This window comes from Oncorhynchus keta, unplaced genomic scaffold (genome assembly GCF_023373465.1).
Source record: "Oncorhynchus keta strain PuntledgeMale-10-30-2019 unplaced genomic scaffold, Oket_V2 Un_contig_4014_pilon_pilon, whole genome shotgun sequence".
Classification (NCBI taxonomy): domain Eukaryota; kingdom Metazoa; phylum Chordata; class Actinopteri; order Salmoniformes; family Salmonidae; genus Oncorhynchus; species Oncorhynchus keta.
Window position 1 is genome coordinate 42,501 of NW_026287559.1, and position 20,811 is coordinate 63,311.

General features: G+C 39.6%; 1 protein-coding gene across 1 annotated transcript in view; it reads left to right on the top strand.

The window, feature by feature from the left end:
* The window catches only part of LOC127924426 (CUB and sushi domain-containing protein 3-like), a gene marked incomplete at its 5' end in the record, with an annotated part of 100,439 nt that overhangs the window by 38,598 nt on the left and 41,030 nt on the right, over positions 1 to 20,811 (top strand). The window contains one exon of the mRNA XM_052509162.1: positions 8,939 to 9,112. Coding sequence (XP_052365122.1) covers positions 8,939 to 9,112 — 174 coding nt within the window. The remainder of the gene's footprint in view (positions 1 to 8,938; positions 9,113 to 20,811) is intronic.

Below are 20,811 nucleotides of genomic sequence, written 5' to 3' on the forward strand. Positions count from 1 at the left end.
TAATCTGGTACTCTGTATTAATGGGACAACTACTACAGTTAAACTGGAAACAGGGCTGTTATTTAAGCATCGTTCAGCATCAAATTCTGACATAATGTGCTGCGTGTCACAACTGGGTTCAAATAGTATTCGAAATCGTTGAAATACTTTTGAGCATTTGCCTGGAGGGCCAAGAGTGGCGGGGTTTGCCCTTTTATTGAGACTTTTATTTTGGTTCTATTGCATTAGACAAGCTCAGTCAAGCACAGACACAGTATCTGAAATGATTTTCAGATCGTATTTGATCCCAGGTCTGTTCTGTATGCAGATTGCTTCGCAGAGACCATCTCCCTCGATGCCAATCAGAGGCAAGCAGCCACAACATCTTAATGGTGGAATACAGTTTATTCATGACAGATTTGTACTTATCTGGCCGCTCAGGAGCAACAAAAAAAGGGTAGAAGAAGAAGAGGTGAAAAAAGGGTAGAAGAAGAAGGAGTGATAAAAGGGTAGAAGAAGAAGGAGTGATAAAAAGGGTAGAAGAAGAAGAAGTGATAAAAAGGGTAGAAGAAGAAGGAGTGATAAAAGGGTAGAAGAAGAAGGAGTGATAAAAAGGGTAGAAGAAGAAGAGGTGAAAAAAGGGTAGAAGAAGAAGAGGTGAAAAAAAGGGTAGAAGAAGAAGGAGTGATAAAAGGGTAGAAGAAGAAGAAATGAAAAAAAAGTGTAGAAGAAGAAGAGGTGAAAAAAAGGGTAGAAGAAGAAGAAGTGATAAAAGGGTAGAAGAAGAAGGAGTGATAAAAGGGTAGAAGAAGAAGGAGTGATAAAAAGGGTAGAAGAAGAAGAGGTGAAAAAAAGGTAGAAGAAGAAGAGGTGAAAAAAGGGTAGAAGAAGAAGAAGTGATAAAAGGGTAGAAGAAGAAGGAGTGTTAAAAGGGTAGAAGAAGAAGGAGTGATAAAAGGGTAGAAGAAGAAGAGGTGAAAAAAGGTAGAAGAAGAAGAGGTGAAAAAGGGTAGAAGAAGAAGGAGTGATAAAAGGGTAGAAGAAGAAGGAGTGATAAAAGGGTAGAAGAAGAAGGAGTGATAAAAAGGGTAGAAGAAGAAGAGGTGAAAAAAAGTGTAGAAGAAGAAGAGGTGAAAAAAAGTGTAAAAGAAGAGGTGAAAAAGGGTAGAAGAAGAAGGAGTGAAAAAGGGTAGAAGAAAGAAAAAAAGGGTGAAGAAGAAGAGTAGAAGAAGAAGAGGTGAAAAAAGGGTAGAAGAAGAAGAAGTGAAAAAAGGGTAGAAGAAGAAGGAGTGATAAAAAGGGTAGAAGAAGAAGGAGTGATAAAAATGGTAGAAGAAGAAGAGGTGAAAAAAGGGTAGAAGAAGAAGAGGTGAAAAAAGGGTAGAAGAAGAAGAAATGAAAAAAGTGTAGAAGAAGAAGAGGTGGAAAAAAAAGGGTAGAAGAAGAAGAAGTGATAAAAAGGGTAGAAGAAGAAGGAGTGATAAAAGGGTAGAAGAAGAAGGAGTGATAAAAGGGTAGAAGAAGAAGAGGTGAAAAAAGGGTAGAAGAAGAAGAGGTGAAAAAAGGGTAGAAGAAGAAGAAGTGATAAAAAGGGTAGAAGAAGTGATAAAAGGAGGATAAAAGTGGTAGAAGAAGAAGGAGTGATAAAAAGGGTAGAAGAAGAAGAGGTGAAAAAAGGTAGAAGAAGAAGAGGTGAAAAAAGGGTAGAAGAAGAAGGAGTGATAAAAGGGTAGAAGAAGAAGGAGTGATAAAAGGGTAGAAGAAGAAGGAGTGATAAAAGGGTAGAAGAAGAAGAGGTGAAAAAAAGTGTAGAAGAAGAAGAGGTGAAAAAAAAGTGTAGAAGAAGAGGTGAAAAAAGGGTAGAAGAAGAAGGAGTGAAAAAGGGTAGAAGAAGAAGAGGTGAAAAAAGGGTAGAAGAAGAAGAAGTGATAAAAAGGGTAGAAGAAGAAGGAGTGATAAAAGGGTAGAAGAAGAAGGAGTGATAAAAGGGTAGAAGAAGAAGAGGTGAAAAAAGGGTAGAAGAAGAAGAGGTGAAAAAGGGTAGAAGAAGAAGGAGTGATAAAAAGGGTAGAAGAAGAAGAAATAAAAAAAAGTGTAGAAGAAGAAGAGGTGAAAAAAGGGTAAAAGAAGAAGAAGTGATAAAAGGGTAGAAGAAGAAGGAGTGATAAAAGGGTAGAAGAAGAAGGAGTGATAAAAAGGGTAGAAGAAGAAGAGGTGAAAAAAAGGTAGAAGAAGAAGAGGTGAAAAAAAAAGGGTAGAAGAAGAAGAAGTGATAAAAAGGGTAGAAGAAGAAGGAGTGATAAAAAGGGTAGAAGAAGAAGAGGTGAAAAAAGGTAGAAGAAGAAGAGGTGAAAAAAAGTGTAGAAGAAGAAGAGGTGAAAAAAAAGTGTAGAAGAAGAGGTGAAAAAGGGTAGAAGAAGAAGGAGTGAAAAAGGGTAGAAGAAGAAGAGGTGAAAAAAGGGTAGAAGAAGAAGAGGTGAAAAAAAGGGTAGAAGAAGAAGAAGTGATAAAAAGGGTAGAAGAAGAAGGAGTGATAAAAAGGGTAGAAGAAGAAGGAGTGATAAAAAGGGTAGAAGAAGAAGAGGTGAAAAAAGGGTAGAAGAAGAAGAGGTGAAAAAGGGTAGAAGAAGAAGGAGTGATAAAAAGGGTAGAAGAAGAAGAAATGAAAAAAAAAGTGTAGAAGAAGAAGAGGTGAAAAAAAGGGTAGAAGAAGAAGAAGTGATAAAAAGGGTAGAAGAAGAAGAGGTGAAAAAAAGGTAGAAGAAGAAGAGGTGAAAAAAGGGTAGAAGAAGAAGAAGTGATAAAAAGGGTAGAAGAAGAAGGAGTGATAAAAAGGGTAGAAGAAGGAGTGATAAAAAGGGTAGAAGAAGAAGAGGTGAAAAAAGGTAGAAGAAGAAGAGGTGAAAAAGGGTAGAAGAAGAAGGAGTGATAAAAAGGGTAGAAGAAGAAGGAGTGATAAAAAGGGTAGAAGAAGAAGGAGTGATAAAAAGGGTAGAAGAAGAAGAGGTGAAAAAAAGTGTAGAAGAAGAAGAGGTGAAAAAAAGTGTAGAAGAAGAGGTGAAAAAAGGGTAGAAGAAGAAGGAGTGAAAAAGGGTAGAAGAAGAAGAGGTGAAAAAAGGGTAGAAGAAGAAGAGGTGAAAAAAGGGTAGAAGAAGAAGAAGTGATAAAAAGGGTAGAAGAAGAAGGAGTGATAAAAAGGGTAGAAGAAGAAGGAGTGATAAAAAGGGTAGAAGAAGAAGAGGTGAAAAAAGGGTAGAAGAAGAAGAGGTGAAAAAGGGTAGAAGAAGAAGGAGTGAAAAAAGTGTAGAAGAAGAAGAGGTGAAAAAGGGTAGAAGAAGAAGGAGTGATAAAAAGGGTAGAAGAAGAAGAGGTGAAAAAAAGGTAGAAGAAGAAGAGGTGAAAAAAAGGGTAGAAGAAGAAGAAGTGATAAAAAGGGTAGAAGAAGAAGGAGTGTTAAAAAGGGTAGAAGAAGAAGGAGTTATAAAAAGGGTAGAAGAAGAAGGAGTGATAAAAAGGGTAGAAGAAGAGGTGAAAAAGGGTAGAAGAAGAAGAAGTGAAAAAGGGTAGAAGAAGAAGTGAAAAAAGGGTAGAAGAAGAAGTGAAAAAGGGTAGAAGAAGAAGAGGTGAAAAAGGGTAGAAGAAGAAGTGAAAAAAGGGTAGAAGAAGAAGGAGTGATAAAAGGGTAGAAGAAGAAGAGGTGAAAAAGGGTAGAAGAAGGAGTGATAAAAATGGTAGAAGAAGAAGAGGTGAAAAAAGGGTAGAAGAAGAAGAAGTGATAAAAAGGGTAGAAGAAGAAGAGGTGATAAAAAGGGTAGAAGAAGAAGAAGTGATAAAAAAGGTAGAAGAAGAAGAGGTGAGAAAAAAGGTAGAAGAAGAAGAAGTGATAAAAAAGGTAGAAGAAGAAGAGGTGAGAAAAAGGGTAGAAGAAGAAGAGGTGAGAAAAAAGGTAGAAGAAGAAGAAGTGATAAAAAAGGTAGAAGAAGAAGAGGTGAGAAAAAGGGTAGAAGAAGAAGAAGTGATAAAAAAGGTAGAAGAAGAAGGAGTGAGATTATTATGATCAGTTTGAGACGGAGGTGGAAAAACAATCCCGTCTTCTATATCAGAACATCCTTTTGTTTCTGCATGATTGCCTTTAACTTCTAGACGGTGAGGTTGACAGGGTGATTTTTGTTGATTTGGGACACAGGCCCTGATACTGTCATGATTCAGGGCAGCTGTCATCCTGTCCGAGACAGCCAGGCAGGCTGGGATATGCTGCTGATTGATAGTGGCTGATGGAGATATGCCAGGTTGCAGCGAGGCTGTAGCTAGACGGAGAGAGTGACACATTCAAAGCTGAAGCCAGCAGGATTCCTGAGTCTAGGGATCCTCAGGTTTTTCTTTGGCATGTTCAGCTAAGATGCTCTAATACCAGCCAGCGAGGCTGCTTGGGGTTTAGGGAAGTTTTACAGTTCTACTGTCTGTCTGTCTGTCTGTTTCTGTCTGTCTGTCTGTCTGTCTGTCTCTCTGTCTGTCTGTCTGTCTGTCTGTCTGTCTGTCTGTCTGTCTGTCTGTCTGTCTGTCTGTCTGTCTGTCTGTCTGTCTGTCTGTCTGTCTGTCTGTCTGTCTGTCTGTCTGTCTGTCTGTGTTTCTGTCTGTCTGTCTGTCTGTCTGTCTGTCTGTCTGTCTGTCTGTCTGTCTGTCTGTCTGTCTGTCTGTCTGTCTGTCTGTCTGTCTGTCTGTCTGTCTGTCTGTCTGTCTGTCTGTCTGTCTGTCTGTCTGTCTGTCTGTCTGTCTGTCTGTCTGTCTGTCTGTCTGTCTGTCTGTCTGTCTGTCTGTCTGTCTGTCTGTCTGTCTGTCTGTCTGTCTGTCTGTCTGATGTTTTGGAGGTAATTGTGGATGCTGTGTTGTGAATACTGCATGTCATTATTATTGTAATAATCTGGGTGAATCCGACTGTGGCATCTCATTCTGCAACCAGCTGGATATTTATATTTATGGATGTAATTTAGATGAAGTGTGTGAAATGGTACCTTATATGGTCCACTCCCTTTCTGACAAGGGAAGCACAGGGCTCTGGCTAAAAAAGGGAATAGGGAATAGGAGGCGGTTTGGAACACAGAGAGAGAGAGACTTTCTGAAGGACTCGAGAGCAACACAAAGAAACTCTCTGTTGTCGGACTGTTGTTGGACTGTTGTCGGACTGTTGTTGGACTGTTGTCGGACTGTTGTTGGACTGTTGTCGGACTGTTGTTGGACTGTTGTTGGACTGTTGTTGGACTGTTGTTGGGCTGTTGTTGGACTGTTGTTGGACTGTTGTTGGACTGTTGTTGGACTGTTGTTGGACTGTTGTTGGACTGTTGTTGGACTGTTGTCGGACTGTTGTTGGACTGTTGTTGGACTGTTGTTGGACTGTTGTCGGACTGTTGATGGACTGTTGATGGACTGTTGTCTGGCTGTTGTTGGACTGTTGTTGGACTGTTGTTGGACTGTTGTTGGACTGTTGATGGACTGTTGTCAGACTGTTGATGGACTGTTGTTGGACTGTTGTTGGACTGTTGATGGACTGTTGTCAGACTGTTGATGGACTGTTGTTGGACTGTTGATGGACTGTTGTTGGACTGTTGATGGACTGTTGTCAGACTGTTGATGGACTGTTGTTGGACTGTTGTTGGACTGTTGATGGACTGTTGTTGGACTGTTGTTGGACTGTTGTTGGACTGTTGTTGGACTGTTGTTGGACTGTTGTCGGACTGTTGTCGGACTGTTGTTGGACTGTTGTTGGACTGTTGTTGGACTGTTGTCTGACTGTTGATGGACTGTTGTCGGACTGTTGTTGGACTGTTGTCGGACTGTTGATGGACTGTTGTCGGACTGTTGTCGGACTGTTCTCGGACTGTTGTTGGACTGTTGTCGGACTGTTGATGGACTGTTGTTGGACTGTTGTCGGACTGTTGTTGGACTGTTGTAGGACTGTTTATTTACTCATTACCGGTCAAACAGACATAAAACCGTTATTGATTTTATTTTTTATGATAAATGCATTTTTCTGAGCAGGTTGGGACGTCGTGTAGAGTTACGGGGGTCTGAAATCTATTGACACTTTTGATTAAGACTATGAAATAAATCACTCCAATACAGAGCTATATGTGAATGCTACGGTTTTATTATTATTATGGAATTGTTCAGAGAAAGATATTTTGTAAAATAAAACAATACTTTATTTTTTCCCTCTCATAAATTGTCAAAATGATTGACCCCCCTCTGAAAGATTCTGTATTCAGGAGCTACACGCTCGATGCATAAAGAAATCTTAGGGATTTATTATAAGGAACAAAGAACCTAACCGACCGTTCAGTACAGGGTTTGGTTAGTTTATTGTTCAGTGTTTCATAAAGGTCATGCCTCCTCATGCATCGCCGTGGGAACAAGAGATGCTGAGGGGGCTTCAGCACCGCCTGAAAAATGTAGAACCCAAACAATTACAAAAGTAGTGCTAGTCCTGTATTAACAGACCTTTACTAGTCCTGTATTAACAGACCTTTACTAGTCCTGTACTAACAGACCTTTACTAGTCCTGTACTAACAGACCTTTACTAGTCCTGTACTAACAGACCTTTACTAGTCCTGTATTACTAGTCCTGTAGTAACAGACCTTTACTAGTCCTGTATTAACAGACCTTTACTAGTCCTGTATTAACAGACCTTTACTAGTCCTGTAGTAACAGACCTTTACTAGTCCTGTATTAACAGACCTTTACTAGTCCTGTACTAACAGACCTTTACTAGTCCTGTATTAACAGACCTTTACTAGTCCTGTATTAACAGACCTTTACTAGTCCTGTATTAACAGACCTTTACTAGTCCTGTACTAACAGAACTTTACTAGTCCTGTATTAACAGACCTTTACTAGTCCTGTATTACTAGTCCTGTATTAACATACCTTTACTAGTCCTGTATTAACAGACATTTACTAGTCCTGTATTACTAGTCCTGTATTAACAGACCTTTACTAGTCCTGTATTAACAGACCTTTACTAGTCCTGTATTAACAGAACTTTACTAGTCCTGTATTAACAGACCTTTACTAGTCCTGTATTAACAGACCTTTACTAGTCCTGTATTAACAGACCTTTACTAGTCCTGTATTACTAGTCCTGTATTAACAGACCTTTACTAGTCCTGTATTAACAGAACTTTACTAGTCCTGTATTAACAGACCTTTACTAGTCCTGTACTAACAGACCTTTACTAGTCCTGTACTAACAGACCTTTACTAGTCCTGTACTAACAGACCTTTACTAGTCCTGTATTAACAGACCTTTACTAGTCCTGTATTAACAGACCTTTACTAGTCCTGTATTAACAGACCTTACTAGTCCTGTACTAACAGACCTTTACTAGTCCTGTACTAACAGACCTTTACTAGTCCTGTACTAACAGACCTTTACTAGTCCTGTATTAACAGACCTTTACTAGTCCTGTATTACTAGTCCTGTATTAACAGACCTTTACTAGTCCTGTATTAACAGACCTTTACTAGTCCTGTACTAACAGACCTTTACTAGTCCTGTATTAACAGACCTTTACTAGTCCTGTATTAACAGACCTTTACTAGTCCTGTACTAACAGACCTTTACTAGTCCTGTACTAACTAGTTTAAAGTAGTACTATATAGGGAATAGGCTGCTGTATTACTAGTCCTGTATTAACAGACCTTTACTAGTCCTGTACTAACAGACCTTTACTAGTCCTGTACTAACAGACCTTTACTAGTCCTGTACTAACAGACCTTTACTAGTCCTGTACTAACTAGTTTAAAGTAGTGCACTATATAGGGAATAGGGTGCCATAGGGCTCTGGTCTAAAGTAGTGCACTATATAGGGAATAGGGTGCCATAGGGCTCTGGTTTAAAGTAGTGCACTATATATAGGGAATAGGGTGCCGTTTGGAATCTAGCCATTCTCTCACAACAGTAATTCCTAGTCAGATAAATGCTCTCAAACACACAATATAATCTACCGAGATCTGCTGTGTCCTATAGTTAGATACAAGGACCACTGAACTAGCATCATTCTATAGGGTCACACTATAATCTACAGAGATCTGCTGTGTCCTATAGTTAGATACAAGAACTGCTGAACTAGCATCATTCTATAGGTGTCACACTATAATCTACAGAGATCTGCTGTGTCCTATAGTTAGATACAAGGACCACTGAACTAGCATCATTCTATAGGGTCACACTATAATCTACAGAGATCTGCTGTTAGATACAAGGACCACTGAACTAACATCATTCTATAGGGGTCACACTATAATCTACAGAGATCTGCTGTGTCCTATAGTTAGATACAAGGACCACTGAACTAGCATCATTCTATAGGGTCACACTATAATCTACCGAGATCTGCTGTTAGATACAAGGACCACTGAACTAACATCATTCTATAGGGGTCACACTATAATCTACAGAGATCTGCTGTGTCCTATAGTTAGATACAAGGACCACTGAACTAGCATCATTCTATAGGGTCACACTATAATCTACAGAGATCTGCTGTGTCCTATAGTTAGATACAAGGACCACTGAACTAGCATCATTCTATAGGGTCACACTATAATCTACAGAGATCTGCTGTGTCCTATAGTTAGATACAAGAACTGCTGAACTAGCATCATAAAAGGTGACAGACGTGTTGATTATTGTTGTCCTCTGAAACTGGCAGTCTTCTCTAATTGCGTTGTGTATCCAGGCCTTAACTTTCCCTGTCTCTCGTTCCTTCCGCCCCGTCTGCCCACCCAACTGTCTACCTGTCTCCTCAATGATTGATTTACCCCTCAAAAAAAAACTATGATTAACGCATTCTCTGAAATGCGTTGGTTTTACTAATAATATATACACATTTTCAAAACAAACTTTTCTATTGTCCTGTCAAGAGTTGCCAAATGCATCTTTCCATCCTCTCTCTCCTCAGTGGTGACCTGCCCTCCCCCTCCTCCCATCCACAACGGGCTCCTGGAGGGCTCCGTGTTTGAGTGGGGTACCAGCGTGAGCTACAGCTGCCTGCCTGGGTACGAGCTCTCCTTCCCAGCTATCCTCACCTGTGTGGGCCTGGGCTCCTGGAGAGGAGATCTGCCTCAGTGTCTGCGTGAGTCAATACAACAAACACCTTCATGTTTTAAAGATACAGTTTATCAACTCTGTACAAAGAGGTTTAAAGAAACAGGTTTCCAACTCTACAAAGAGGTTAGGAGATACAGGTTTCCAACTCTACAAAGAGGTTAGGAGATACAGGTTTTCAACTCTACAAAGAGGTTAGGAGATACAGGTTTTCAACTATACAAAGAGGTTAGGAGATACAGGTTTCCACCTCTGTACAAAGAGGTTAGGAGATACAGGTTTCCAACTCTACAGAGGTTAGGAGATACAGGTTTTCAACTCTACAAAGAGGTTAGGAGATACAGGTTTCCAACTCTACAAAGAGGTTAGGAGATACAGGTTTCCAACTCTACAAAGAGGTTTAAAGAAACAGGTTTCCAACTCTACAAAGAGGTTAGGAGATACAGGTTTCCAACTCTACAAAGAGGTTAGGAGATACAGGTTTCCAACTCTACAAAGAGGTTAGGAGATACAGGTTTTCAACTCTACAAAGAGGTTAGGAGATACAGGTTTCCAACTCTACAAAGAGGTTAGGAGATACAGGTTTCCAACTCTACAAAGAGGTTAGGAGATACAGGTTTCCAACTCTACAGAGAGGTTAGGAGATACAGGTTTCCAACTCTACAAAGAGGTTAGGAGATACAGGTTTCCAACTCTACAAAGAGGTTAGGAGATACAGGTTTTCAACTCTACAAAGAGGTTAGGAGATACAGGTTTCCAACTCTACAAAGAGGTTAGGAGATACAGGTTTTCAACTCTACAAAGAGGTTAGGAGATACAGGTTTCAACTCTACAAAGAGGTTAGGAGATACAGGTTTCCAACTCTACAAAGAGGTTAGGAGATACAGGTTTTCAACTCTACAAAGAGGTTAGGAGATACAGGTTTGCAACTCTCTACAATGAGGTTAGGAGATACAGGTTTTCAAAACGTAGATAACAATAATTAATATAATACATAATAATTAGTCATATATAATTAATAATACTAAATGATATATAATCACTACTAATAATTATTATTTAATTAATAGTAATAATTAATATATACTTAATAATACTAATTGATATATAATCACTACTAATGATTAATATATAATTAATAGTTATATTTAATATACAATTAATACTAATAATTAATAATGATAAGTAATGTAATAATTAATAATACTGATTAATATATAATTAATAACACTAATTATTAATAATAATTAGTAGTAATAATTAATATAATAATTAATAATTATTATTTATTTTGTGTCCCTTTCTTGTATCTTAACCAACAACAGGTGCATAAATACACACCAATCACAAACTATAGTAGACAACAGCATCACCAACAGGTGCATAAATACACACCAATCTCAAACTATAGCAGACAACAGCATCGTCAACAGGTGCATAAATACACACCAATCTCAAACTATAGCAGACAACAGCATCACCAACAGGTGCATAAATACACACCAATCTCAAACTATAGCAGACAACAGCATCAACAGGTGCATAAATACACACCAATCACAAACTACAGCAGACAACAGCATCACCAACAGGTGCATAAATACACACCAATCACAAACTATAGCAGACAACAGCATCGCCAACAGGTGCATAAATACACACCAATCACAAACTATAGCAGACAACAGCATCACCAACAGGTGCATAAATACACACCAATCACAAACTATAGCAGACAACAGCATCACCAACAGGTGCATAAATACACACCAATCTCAAACTATAGCAGACAACAGCATCGTCAACAGGTGCATAAATACACACCAATCACAAACTACAGCAGACAACAGCATCACCAACAGGTGCATAAATACACACCAATCACAAACTATAGCAGACAACAGCATCGCCAACAGGTGCATAAATACACACCAATCACAAACTATAGCAGACAACAGCATCACCAACAGGTGCATAAATACACACCAATCACAAACTATAATATATGCCATTTAGCAGACGCTTTTATCCAAAGCGACTTACAGTCATGTGTGCATACATTCTACGTATGGGTGGTCCCGGGAATCGAACCCACTACCCTGGCGTTACAAGCGCCATGCTCTACCAACTGAGCTACAGAAGGACAGCAGACAACAGCATCACCAACAGGTGCATAAATACACACCAATCACAAACTATAGCAGACAACAGCATCACCAACAGGTGCATAAATACACACCAATCTCAAACTATAGCAGACAACAGCATCGTCAACAGGTGCATAAATACACACCAATCACAAACTATAGCAGACAACAGCATCACCAACAGGTGCATAAATACAAACCAATCACAAACTATAGCAGACAACAGCATCACCAACAGGTGCATAAATACACACCAATCACAAACTATAGCAGACAACAGCATCACCAACAGGTGCATAAATACACACCAATCACAAACTATAGTAGACAACAGCATCACCAACAGGTGCATAAATACAAACCAATCACAAACTATAGCAGACAACAGCATCACCAACAGGTGCATAAATACACACCAATCACAAACTATAGCAGACAACAGCATCACCAACAGGTGCATAAATACACACCAATCACAAACTATAGCAGACAACAGCATCACCAACAGGTGCATAAATGCACACCAATCACAAACTATAGCAGACAACACATGGATACAGTTCCTAATTCAGATCGTAAATTATTCTGGTGGGAATGAATGATTTCTGGGCTCTGCCGGTTTTGTGAAGATGGACACTGTATCTGCGGCCTGATGGTAGGAGCTGGTACTCCTGCTTGAGTGGATGTGATAGTTCGGTGGCAACTGCCATGGCATGGCGTTTCTGAGATGTTCAACTCTGTCCAAACACATAGATTGCCATGGCATGGCGTTTCTGAGATGTTCAACTCTACAAACACATAGATTGCCATGTCATAGTGTTTCTGAGATGTTCAACTCTCTACAAACACATAGATTGCCATGGTATAGTGTTTCTGAGATGTTCAACTCTCTACAAACACATAGATTGCCATGGTATAGTGTTTCTGAGATGTTCAACTCTCTACAAACACATAGATTGCCATGGTATAGTGTTTCTGAGATGTTCAACTCTACAAACACATAGATTGCCATGGCATGGCGTTTCTGAGATGTTCAACTCTCTACAAACACATAGATTGCCATGGCATGGCGTTTCTGAGATGTTCAACTCTCTACAAACACATAGATTGCCATGGCATGGCGTTTCTGAGATGTTCAACTCTCTACAAACACATAGATTGCCATGTCATAGTGTTTCTGAGATGTTCAACTCTCTACAAACACATAGATTGCCATGGCATGGCGTTTCTGAGATGTTCAACTCTCTACAAACACATAGATTGCCATGGTATAGTGTTTCTGAGATGTTCAACTCTCTACAAACACATAGATTGCCATGGTATAGTGTTTCTGAGATGTTCAACTCTCTACAAACACATAGATTGCCATGGTATAGTGTTTCTGAGATGTTCAACTCTCTACAAACACATAGATTGCCATGGCATGGCGTTTCTGAGATGTTCAACTCTCTACAAACACATAGATTGCCATGGCATGGCGTTTCTGAGATGTTCAACTCTCTACAAACACATAGATTGCCATGGCATGGCGTTTCTGAGATGTTCAACTCTGTCCAAACACATAGATTGCCATGGCATGGTGTTTCTGAGATGTTCAACTCTCTACAAACACATAGATTACCATGGCATGGCGTTTCTGAGATGTTCAACTCTCTACAAACACATAGATTGCCATGGCATGGCGTTTCTGAGATGTTCAACTCTCTACAAACACATAGATTGCCATGGCATGGCGTTTCTGAGATGTTCAACTCTGTCCAAACACATAGATTGCCATGGCATGGTGTTTCTGAGATGTTCAACTCTCTACAAACACATAGATTGCCATGGCATGGTGTTTCTGAGATGTTCAACTCTCTACAAACACATAGATTACCATGGTATATTGTTTCTGAGATGTTCAACTCTCTACAAACACATAGATTGCCATGGTATATTGTTTCTGAGATGTTCAACTCTCTACAAACACATAGATTGCCATGGTATATTGTTTCTGAGATGTTCAACTCTCTACAAACACATAGATTGCCATGGTATATTGTTTCTGAGATGTTCAACTCTCTACAAACACATAGATTGCCATGGTATATTGTTTCTGAGATGTTCAACTCTCTACAAACACATAGATTGCCATGGCATGGTGTTTCTGAGATGTTCAACTCTCTACAAACACATAGATTGCCATGGTATAGTGTTTCTGAGATGTTCAACTCTCTACAAACACATAGATTGCCATGGCATGGTGTTTCTGAGATGTTCAACTCTCTACAAACACATAGATTGCCATGGCATGGCGTTTCTGAGATGTTCAACTCTCTACAAACACATAGATTGCCATATTATAGTGTTTCTGAGATGTTCAACTCTCTACAAACACATAGATTGCCATGGCATGGTGTTTCTGAGATGTTCAACTCTCTACAAACACATAGATTGCCATGGCATGGCATTTCTGAGATGTTCAACTCTCTACAAACACATAGATTGCCATGTCATAGTGTTTCTGAGATGTTCAACTCTCTACAAACACATAGATTGCCATGTCATAGTGTTTCTGAGATGTTCAACTCTCTACAAACACATAGATTGCCATGTCATAGTGTTTCTGAGATGTTCAACTCTACAAACACATAGATTGCCATGTCATAGTGTTTCTGAGATGTTCAACTCTCTACAAACACATAGATTGCCATGGTATATTGTTTCTGAGATGTTCAACTCTCTACAAACACATAGATTGCCATGGCATGGCGTTTCTGAGATGTTCAACTCTGTCCAAACACATAGATTGCCATGTCATAGTGTTTCTGAGATGTTCAACTCTCTACAAACACATAGATTGCCATGTCATAGTGTTTCTGAGATGTTCAACTCTCTACAAACACATAGATTGCCATGGCATGGCATTTCTGAGATGTTCAACTCTCTACAAACACATAGATTGCCATGGCATGGCGTTTCTGAGATGTTCAACTCTCTACAAACACATAGATTGCCATGGCATGGCGTTTCTGAGATGTTCAACTCTCTACAAACACATAGATTGCCATGGCATGGCGTTTCTGAGATGTTCAACTCTGTCCAAACACATAGATTGCCATGGCATGGTGTTTCTGAGATGTTCAACTCTCTACAAACACATAGATTACCATGGCATGGCGTTTCTGAGATGTTCAACTCTCTACAAACACATAGATTGCCATGGCATGGCGTTTCTGAGATGTTCAACTCTCTACAAACACATAGATTGCCATGGCATGGCGTTTCTGAGATGTTCAACTCTGTCCAAACACATAGATTGCCATGGCATGGTGTTTCTGAGATGTTCAACTCTCTACAAACACATAGATTGCCATGGCATGGTGTTTCTGAGATGTTCAACTCTCTACAAACACATAGATTACCATGGTATATTGTTTCTGAGATGTTCAACTCTCTACAAACACATAGATTGCCATGGTATATTGTTTCTGAGATGTTCAACTCTCTACAAACACATAGATTGCCATGGTATATTGTTTCTGAGATGTTCAACTCTCTACAAACACATAGATTGCCATGGTATATTGTTTCTGAAATGTTCAACTCTCTACAAACACATAGATTGCCATGGTATATTGTTTCTGAGATGTTCAACTCTCTACAAACACATAGATTGCCATGGCATGGTGTTTCTGAGATGTTCAACTCTCTACAAACACATAGATTGCCATGGTATAGTGTTTCTGAGATGTTCAACTCTCTACAAACACATAGATTGCCATGGCATGGTGTTTCTGAGATGTTCAACTCTCTACAAACACATAGATTGCCATGTCATAGTGTTTCTGAGATGTTCAACTCTCTACAAACACATAGATTGCCATGTCATAGTGTTTCTGAGATGTTCAACTCTCTACAAACACATAGATTGCCATGTCATAGTGTTTCTGAGATGTTCAACTCTACAAACACATAGATTGCCATGTCATAGTGTTTCTGAGATGTTCAACTCTCTACAAACACATAGATTGCCATGGTATATTGTTTCTGAGATGTTCAACTCTCTACAAACACATAGATTGCCATGGCATGGCGTTTCTGAGATGTTCAACTCTGTCCAAACACATAGATTGCCATGTCATAGTGTTTCTGAGATGTTCAACTCTCTACAAACACATAGATTGCCATGGCATGGCGTTTCTGAGATGTTCAACTCTCTACAAACACATAGATTGCCATGGCATGGCGTTTCTGAGATGTTCAACTCTCTACAAACACATAGATTACCATGGCATGGCGTTTCTGAGATGTTCAACTCTCTACAAACACATAGATTGCCATGGCATGGCGTTTCTGAGATGTTCAACTCTCTACAAACACATAGATTGCCATGGCATGGCGTTTCTGAGATGTTCAACTCTCTACAAACACATAGATTGCCATGGCATGGCGTTTCTGAGATGTTCAACTCTCTACAAACACATAGATTGCCATGGCATGGCGTTTCTGAGATGTTCAACTCTCTACAAACACATAGATTGCCATGGCATGGCGTTTCTGAGATGTTCAACCCTCTACAAACACATAGATTGCCATGTCATAGTGTTTCTGAGATGTTCAACTCTCTACAAACACATAGATTGCCATGGCATGGCGTTTCTGAGATGTTCAACTCTCTACAAACACATAGATTGCCATGGCATGGCGTTTCTGAGATGTTCAACTCTCTACAAACACATAGATTGCCATGGCATGGTGTTTCTGAGATGTTCAACTCTCTACAAACACATAGATTGCCATGGCATGGCGTTTCTGAGATGTTCAACCCTCTACAAACACATAGATTGCCATGGTATGGCGTTTCTGAGATTACTGTACTGATTACTGTACTACTGTACTGTATAAAAACAGCATGTTGTCTTCTATATTGTGATGAATAATAGGGGGGCTTGCTGCAATGCACAGCTGAGAGGTTTGAGATGTTAATCAACGGGACAAAGTGCTGACCATGTAAATCCTGAAAGGTGATAGTGTCTGCATAGTGTGCAGTAAATGCTTCGTCTATTATCCCCAGTAGATTGGTTCTGCTAAGTCAAGTACAGTACAGAGCCAATACAGAGCTGGATCTTTACACTGCTGAATATAGAGATTAACACCACAGCAGTGCAGTACAGTATAGGGTAATACCACTAGATTAACACCACAGCAGTACAGTACAGTACAGGGTAATACCACTAGATTAACACCACAGTAGTACAGTACAGTATAGGGTAATACCACTAGATTAACACCACAGCAGTACAGTACAGGGTAATACCACTAGATTAACACCACAGCAGTACAGTACAGTATAGGGTAATACCACTAGATTAACACCACAGCAGTACAGTATAGGGTAATACCACTAGATTAACACCACAGCAGTACAGTATAGGGTAATACCACTAGATTAACACCACAGCAGTACAGTACAGTATAGGGTAATACCACTAGATTAACACCACAGCAGTACAGTACAGTATAGGGTAATACCACTAGATTAACACCACAGCAGTACAGTATAGGGTAATACCACTAGATTAACACCACAGTAGTACAGTATAGGGTAATACCACTAGATTAACACCACAGCAGTACAGTACAGTACAGGGTAATACCACTAGATTAACACCACAGCAGTACAGTACAGTATAGGGTAATACCACTAGATTAACACCACAGCAGTACAGTACAGTATAGGGTAATACCACTAGATTAACACCACAGCAGTACAGTACAGTATAGGGTAATACCACTAGATTAACACCACAGCAGTACAGTACAGTATAGGGTAATACCACTAGATTAACACCACAGCAGTACAGTACAGTACAGGGTAATACCACTAGATTAACACCACAGCAGTACAGTACAGTATAGGGTAATACCACTAGATTAACACCACAGCAGTACAGTACAGTACAGGGTAATACCACTAGATTAACACCACAGCAGTACAGTACAGGATAATACCACTAGATTAACACCAAAGCAGTACAGTACAGTATAGGGTAATACCACTAGATTAACACCACAGCAGTACAGTACAGTACAGGGTAATACCACTAGATTAACACCACAGCAGTACAGTATAGGGTAATACCACTAGATTAACACCACAGCACTACAGTATAGGGTAATACCACTAGATTAACACCACAGCAGTACAGTACAGTATAGGGTAATACCACTAGATTAACACCACAGCAGTACAGTATAGGGTAATACCACTAGATTAACACCACAGCAGTACAGTACAGTATAGGGTAATACCACTAGATTAACACCACAGCAGTACAGTATAGGGTAATACCACTAGATTAACACCACAGTAGTACAGTACAGTATAGGGTAATACCACTAGATTAACACCACAGCAGTACAGTACAGTATATGGTAATACCACTAGATTAACACCACAGCAGTACAGTACAGTATAGGGTAATACCACTAGATTAACACCACAGCAGTACAGTATAGGGTAATACCACTAGATTAACACCACAGCAGTACAGTATAGGGTAATACCACTAGATTAACACCACAGCAGTACAGTATAGGGTAATACCACTAGATTAACACCACAGCAGTACAGTATAGGGTAATACCACTAGATTAACACCACAGCAGTACAGTATAGGGTAATACCACTAGATTAACACCACAGCAGTACAGCACAGGGTAATACCACTAGATTAACACCACAGCAGTACAGTATAGGGTAATACCACTAGATTAACACCACAGCAGTACAGTACAGTATAGGGTAATACCACTAGATTAACACCACAGCAGTACAGTATAGGGTAATACCACTAGATTAACACCACAGCAGTACAGTATAGGGTAATACCACTAGATTAACACCACAGCAGTACAGTACAGTACAGGGTAATACCACTAGATTAACACCACAGCAGTACAGTACAGTATAGGGTAATACCACTAGATTAACACCACAGCAGTACAGTATAGGGTAATACCACTAGATTAACACCACAGCAGTACAGTACAGTACAGGGTAATACCACTAGATTAACACCACAGCAGTACAGTACAGTATAGGGTAATACCACTAGATTAACACCACAGCAGTACAGTACAGTATAGGGTAATGCCACTAGATTAACACCACAGCAGTACAGTATTGAGTAATACCACTAGATTAACACCACAGTAGTACAGTATAGGGTAATACCACTAGATTAACACCACAGTAGTACAGTATAGGGTAATACCACTAGATTAACACCACAGCAGTACAGTATTGAGTAATACCACTAGATTAACACCACAGCAGTACAGTATAGGGTAATACCACTAGATTAACACCACAGCAGTACAGTATAGGGTAATACCACTAGATTAACACCACAGCAGTACAGTATAGGGTAATACCACTAGATTAACACCACAGTAGTACAGTATAGGGTAATGCCACTAGATTAACACCACAGTAGTACAGTATAGGGTAATACCACTAGATTAACACCACAGCAGTACAGTACAGTACAGGGTAATACCACTAGATTAACACCACAGTAGTACAGTACAGTATAGGGTAATACCACTAGATTAACACCACAGCAGTACAGTACAGTACAGGGTAATGCCACTGGATTAACACCACAGCAGTACAGTATTGAGTAATACCACTAGATTAACACCACAGCAGTACAGCACAGGGTAATACCACTAGATTAACACCACAGTAGTACAGTACAGTATAGGGTAATACCACTAGATTAACACCACAGCAGTACAGTACAGTACAGGGTAATACCACTAGATTAACACCACAGCAGTACAGTATAGGGTAATACCACTAGATTAACACCACAGCAGTACAGTATAGAGTAATACCACTAGATTAACACCACAGCAGTACAGTATAGGGTAATACCACTAGATTAACACCACAGCACTACAGTATAGGGTAATACCACTAGATTAACACCACAGTAGTACAGTACAGTATAGGGTAATACCACTAGATTAACACCACAGCAGTACAGTATAGGGTAATACCACTAGATTAACACCACAGCAGTACAGTACAGTATAGGGTAATACCACTAGATTAACACCACAGCAGTACAGTACAGGGTAATACCACTAGATTAACACCACAGCAGTACAGTATAGGGTAATACCACTAGATTAACACCACAGCAGTACAGTACAGGGTAATACCACTAGATTAACACCACAGCAGTACAGTATAGGGTAATGCCACTAGATTAACACCACAGCAGTACAGTATAGGGTAATACCACTAGATTAACACCACAGTAGTACAGTATAGAGTAATACCACTAGATTAACACCACAGCAGTACAGTATTGAGTAATACCACTAGATTAACACCACAGCAGTACAGTATAGGGTAATACCACTAGATTAACACCACAGCAGTACAGTATAGGGTAATACCACTAGATTAACACCACAGCAGTACAGTATAGGGTAATACCACTAGATTAACACCACAGTAGTACAGTATAGGGTAATACCACTAGATTAACACCACAGCAGTACAGTACAGGGTAATACCACTAGATTAACACCACAGTAGTACAGTATAGGGTAATACCACTAGATTAACACCACAGCAGTACAGTACAGTACAGGGTAATACCACTAGATTAACACCACAGCAGTACAGTACAGTATAGGGTAATACCACTAGATTAACACCACAGCAGTACAGTACAGTATAGGGTAATGCCACTAGATTAACACCACAGCAGTACAGTATTGAGTAATACCACTAGATTAACACCACAGCAGTACAGTACAGGGTAATACCACTAGATTAACACCACAGTAGTACAGTACAGTATAGGGTAATACCACTAGATTAACACCACAGCAGTACAGTACAGTATAGGGTAATACCACTAGATTAACACCACAGCAGTACAGTATAGGGTAATACCACTAGATTAACACCACAGCAGTACAGTATAGAGTAATACCACTAGATTAACACCACAGCAGTACAGTATAGGGTAATACCACTAGATTAACACCACAGCAGTACAGTACAGTACAGGGTAATACCACTAGATTAACACCACAGTAGTACAGTACAGTATAGGGTAATACCACTAGATTAACACCACAGTAGTACAGTATAGGGTAATACCACTAGATTAACACCACAGCAGTACAGTACAGTATAGGGTAATACCACTAGATTAACACCACAGCAGTACAGCACAGGGTAATACCACTAGATTAACACCACAGCAGTACAGTACAGTATAGGGTAATACCACTAGATTAACACCACAGCAGTATAGTATAGGGTAATACCACTAGATTAACACCACAGCAGTACAGTACAGTACAGGGTAATACCACTAGATTAACACCACAGCAGTACAGTACAGTATAGGGTAATACCACTAGATTAACACCACAGTAGTACAGTATAGGGTAATACCACTAGATTAACACCACAGTAGTACAGTATAGGGTAATACCACTAGATTAACACCACAGTAGTACAGTAGAGTATAGGGTAATACCACTAGATTAACACCACAGTAGTACA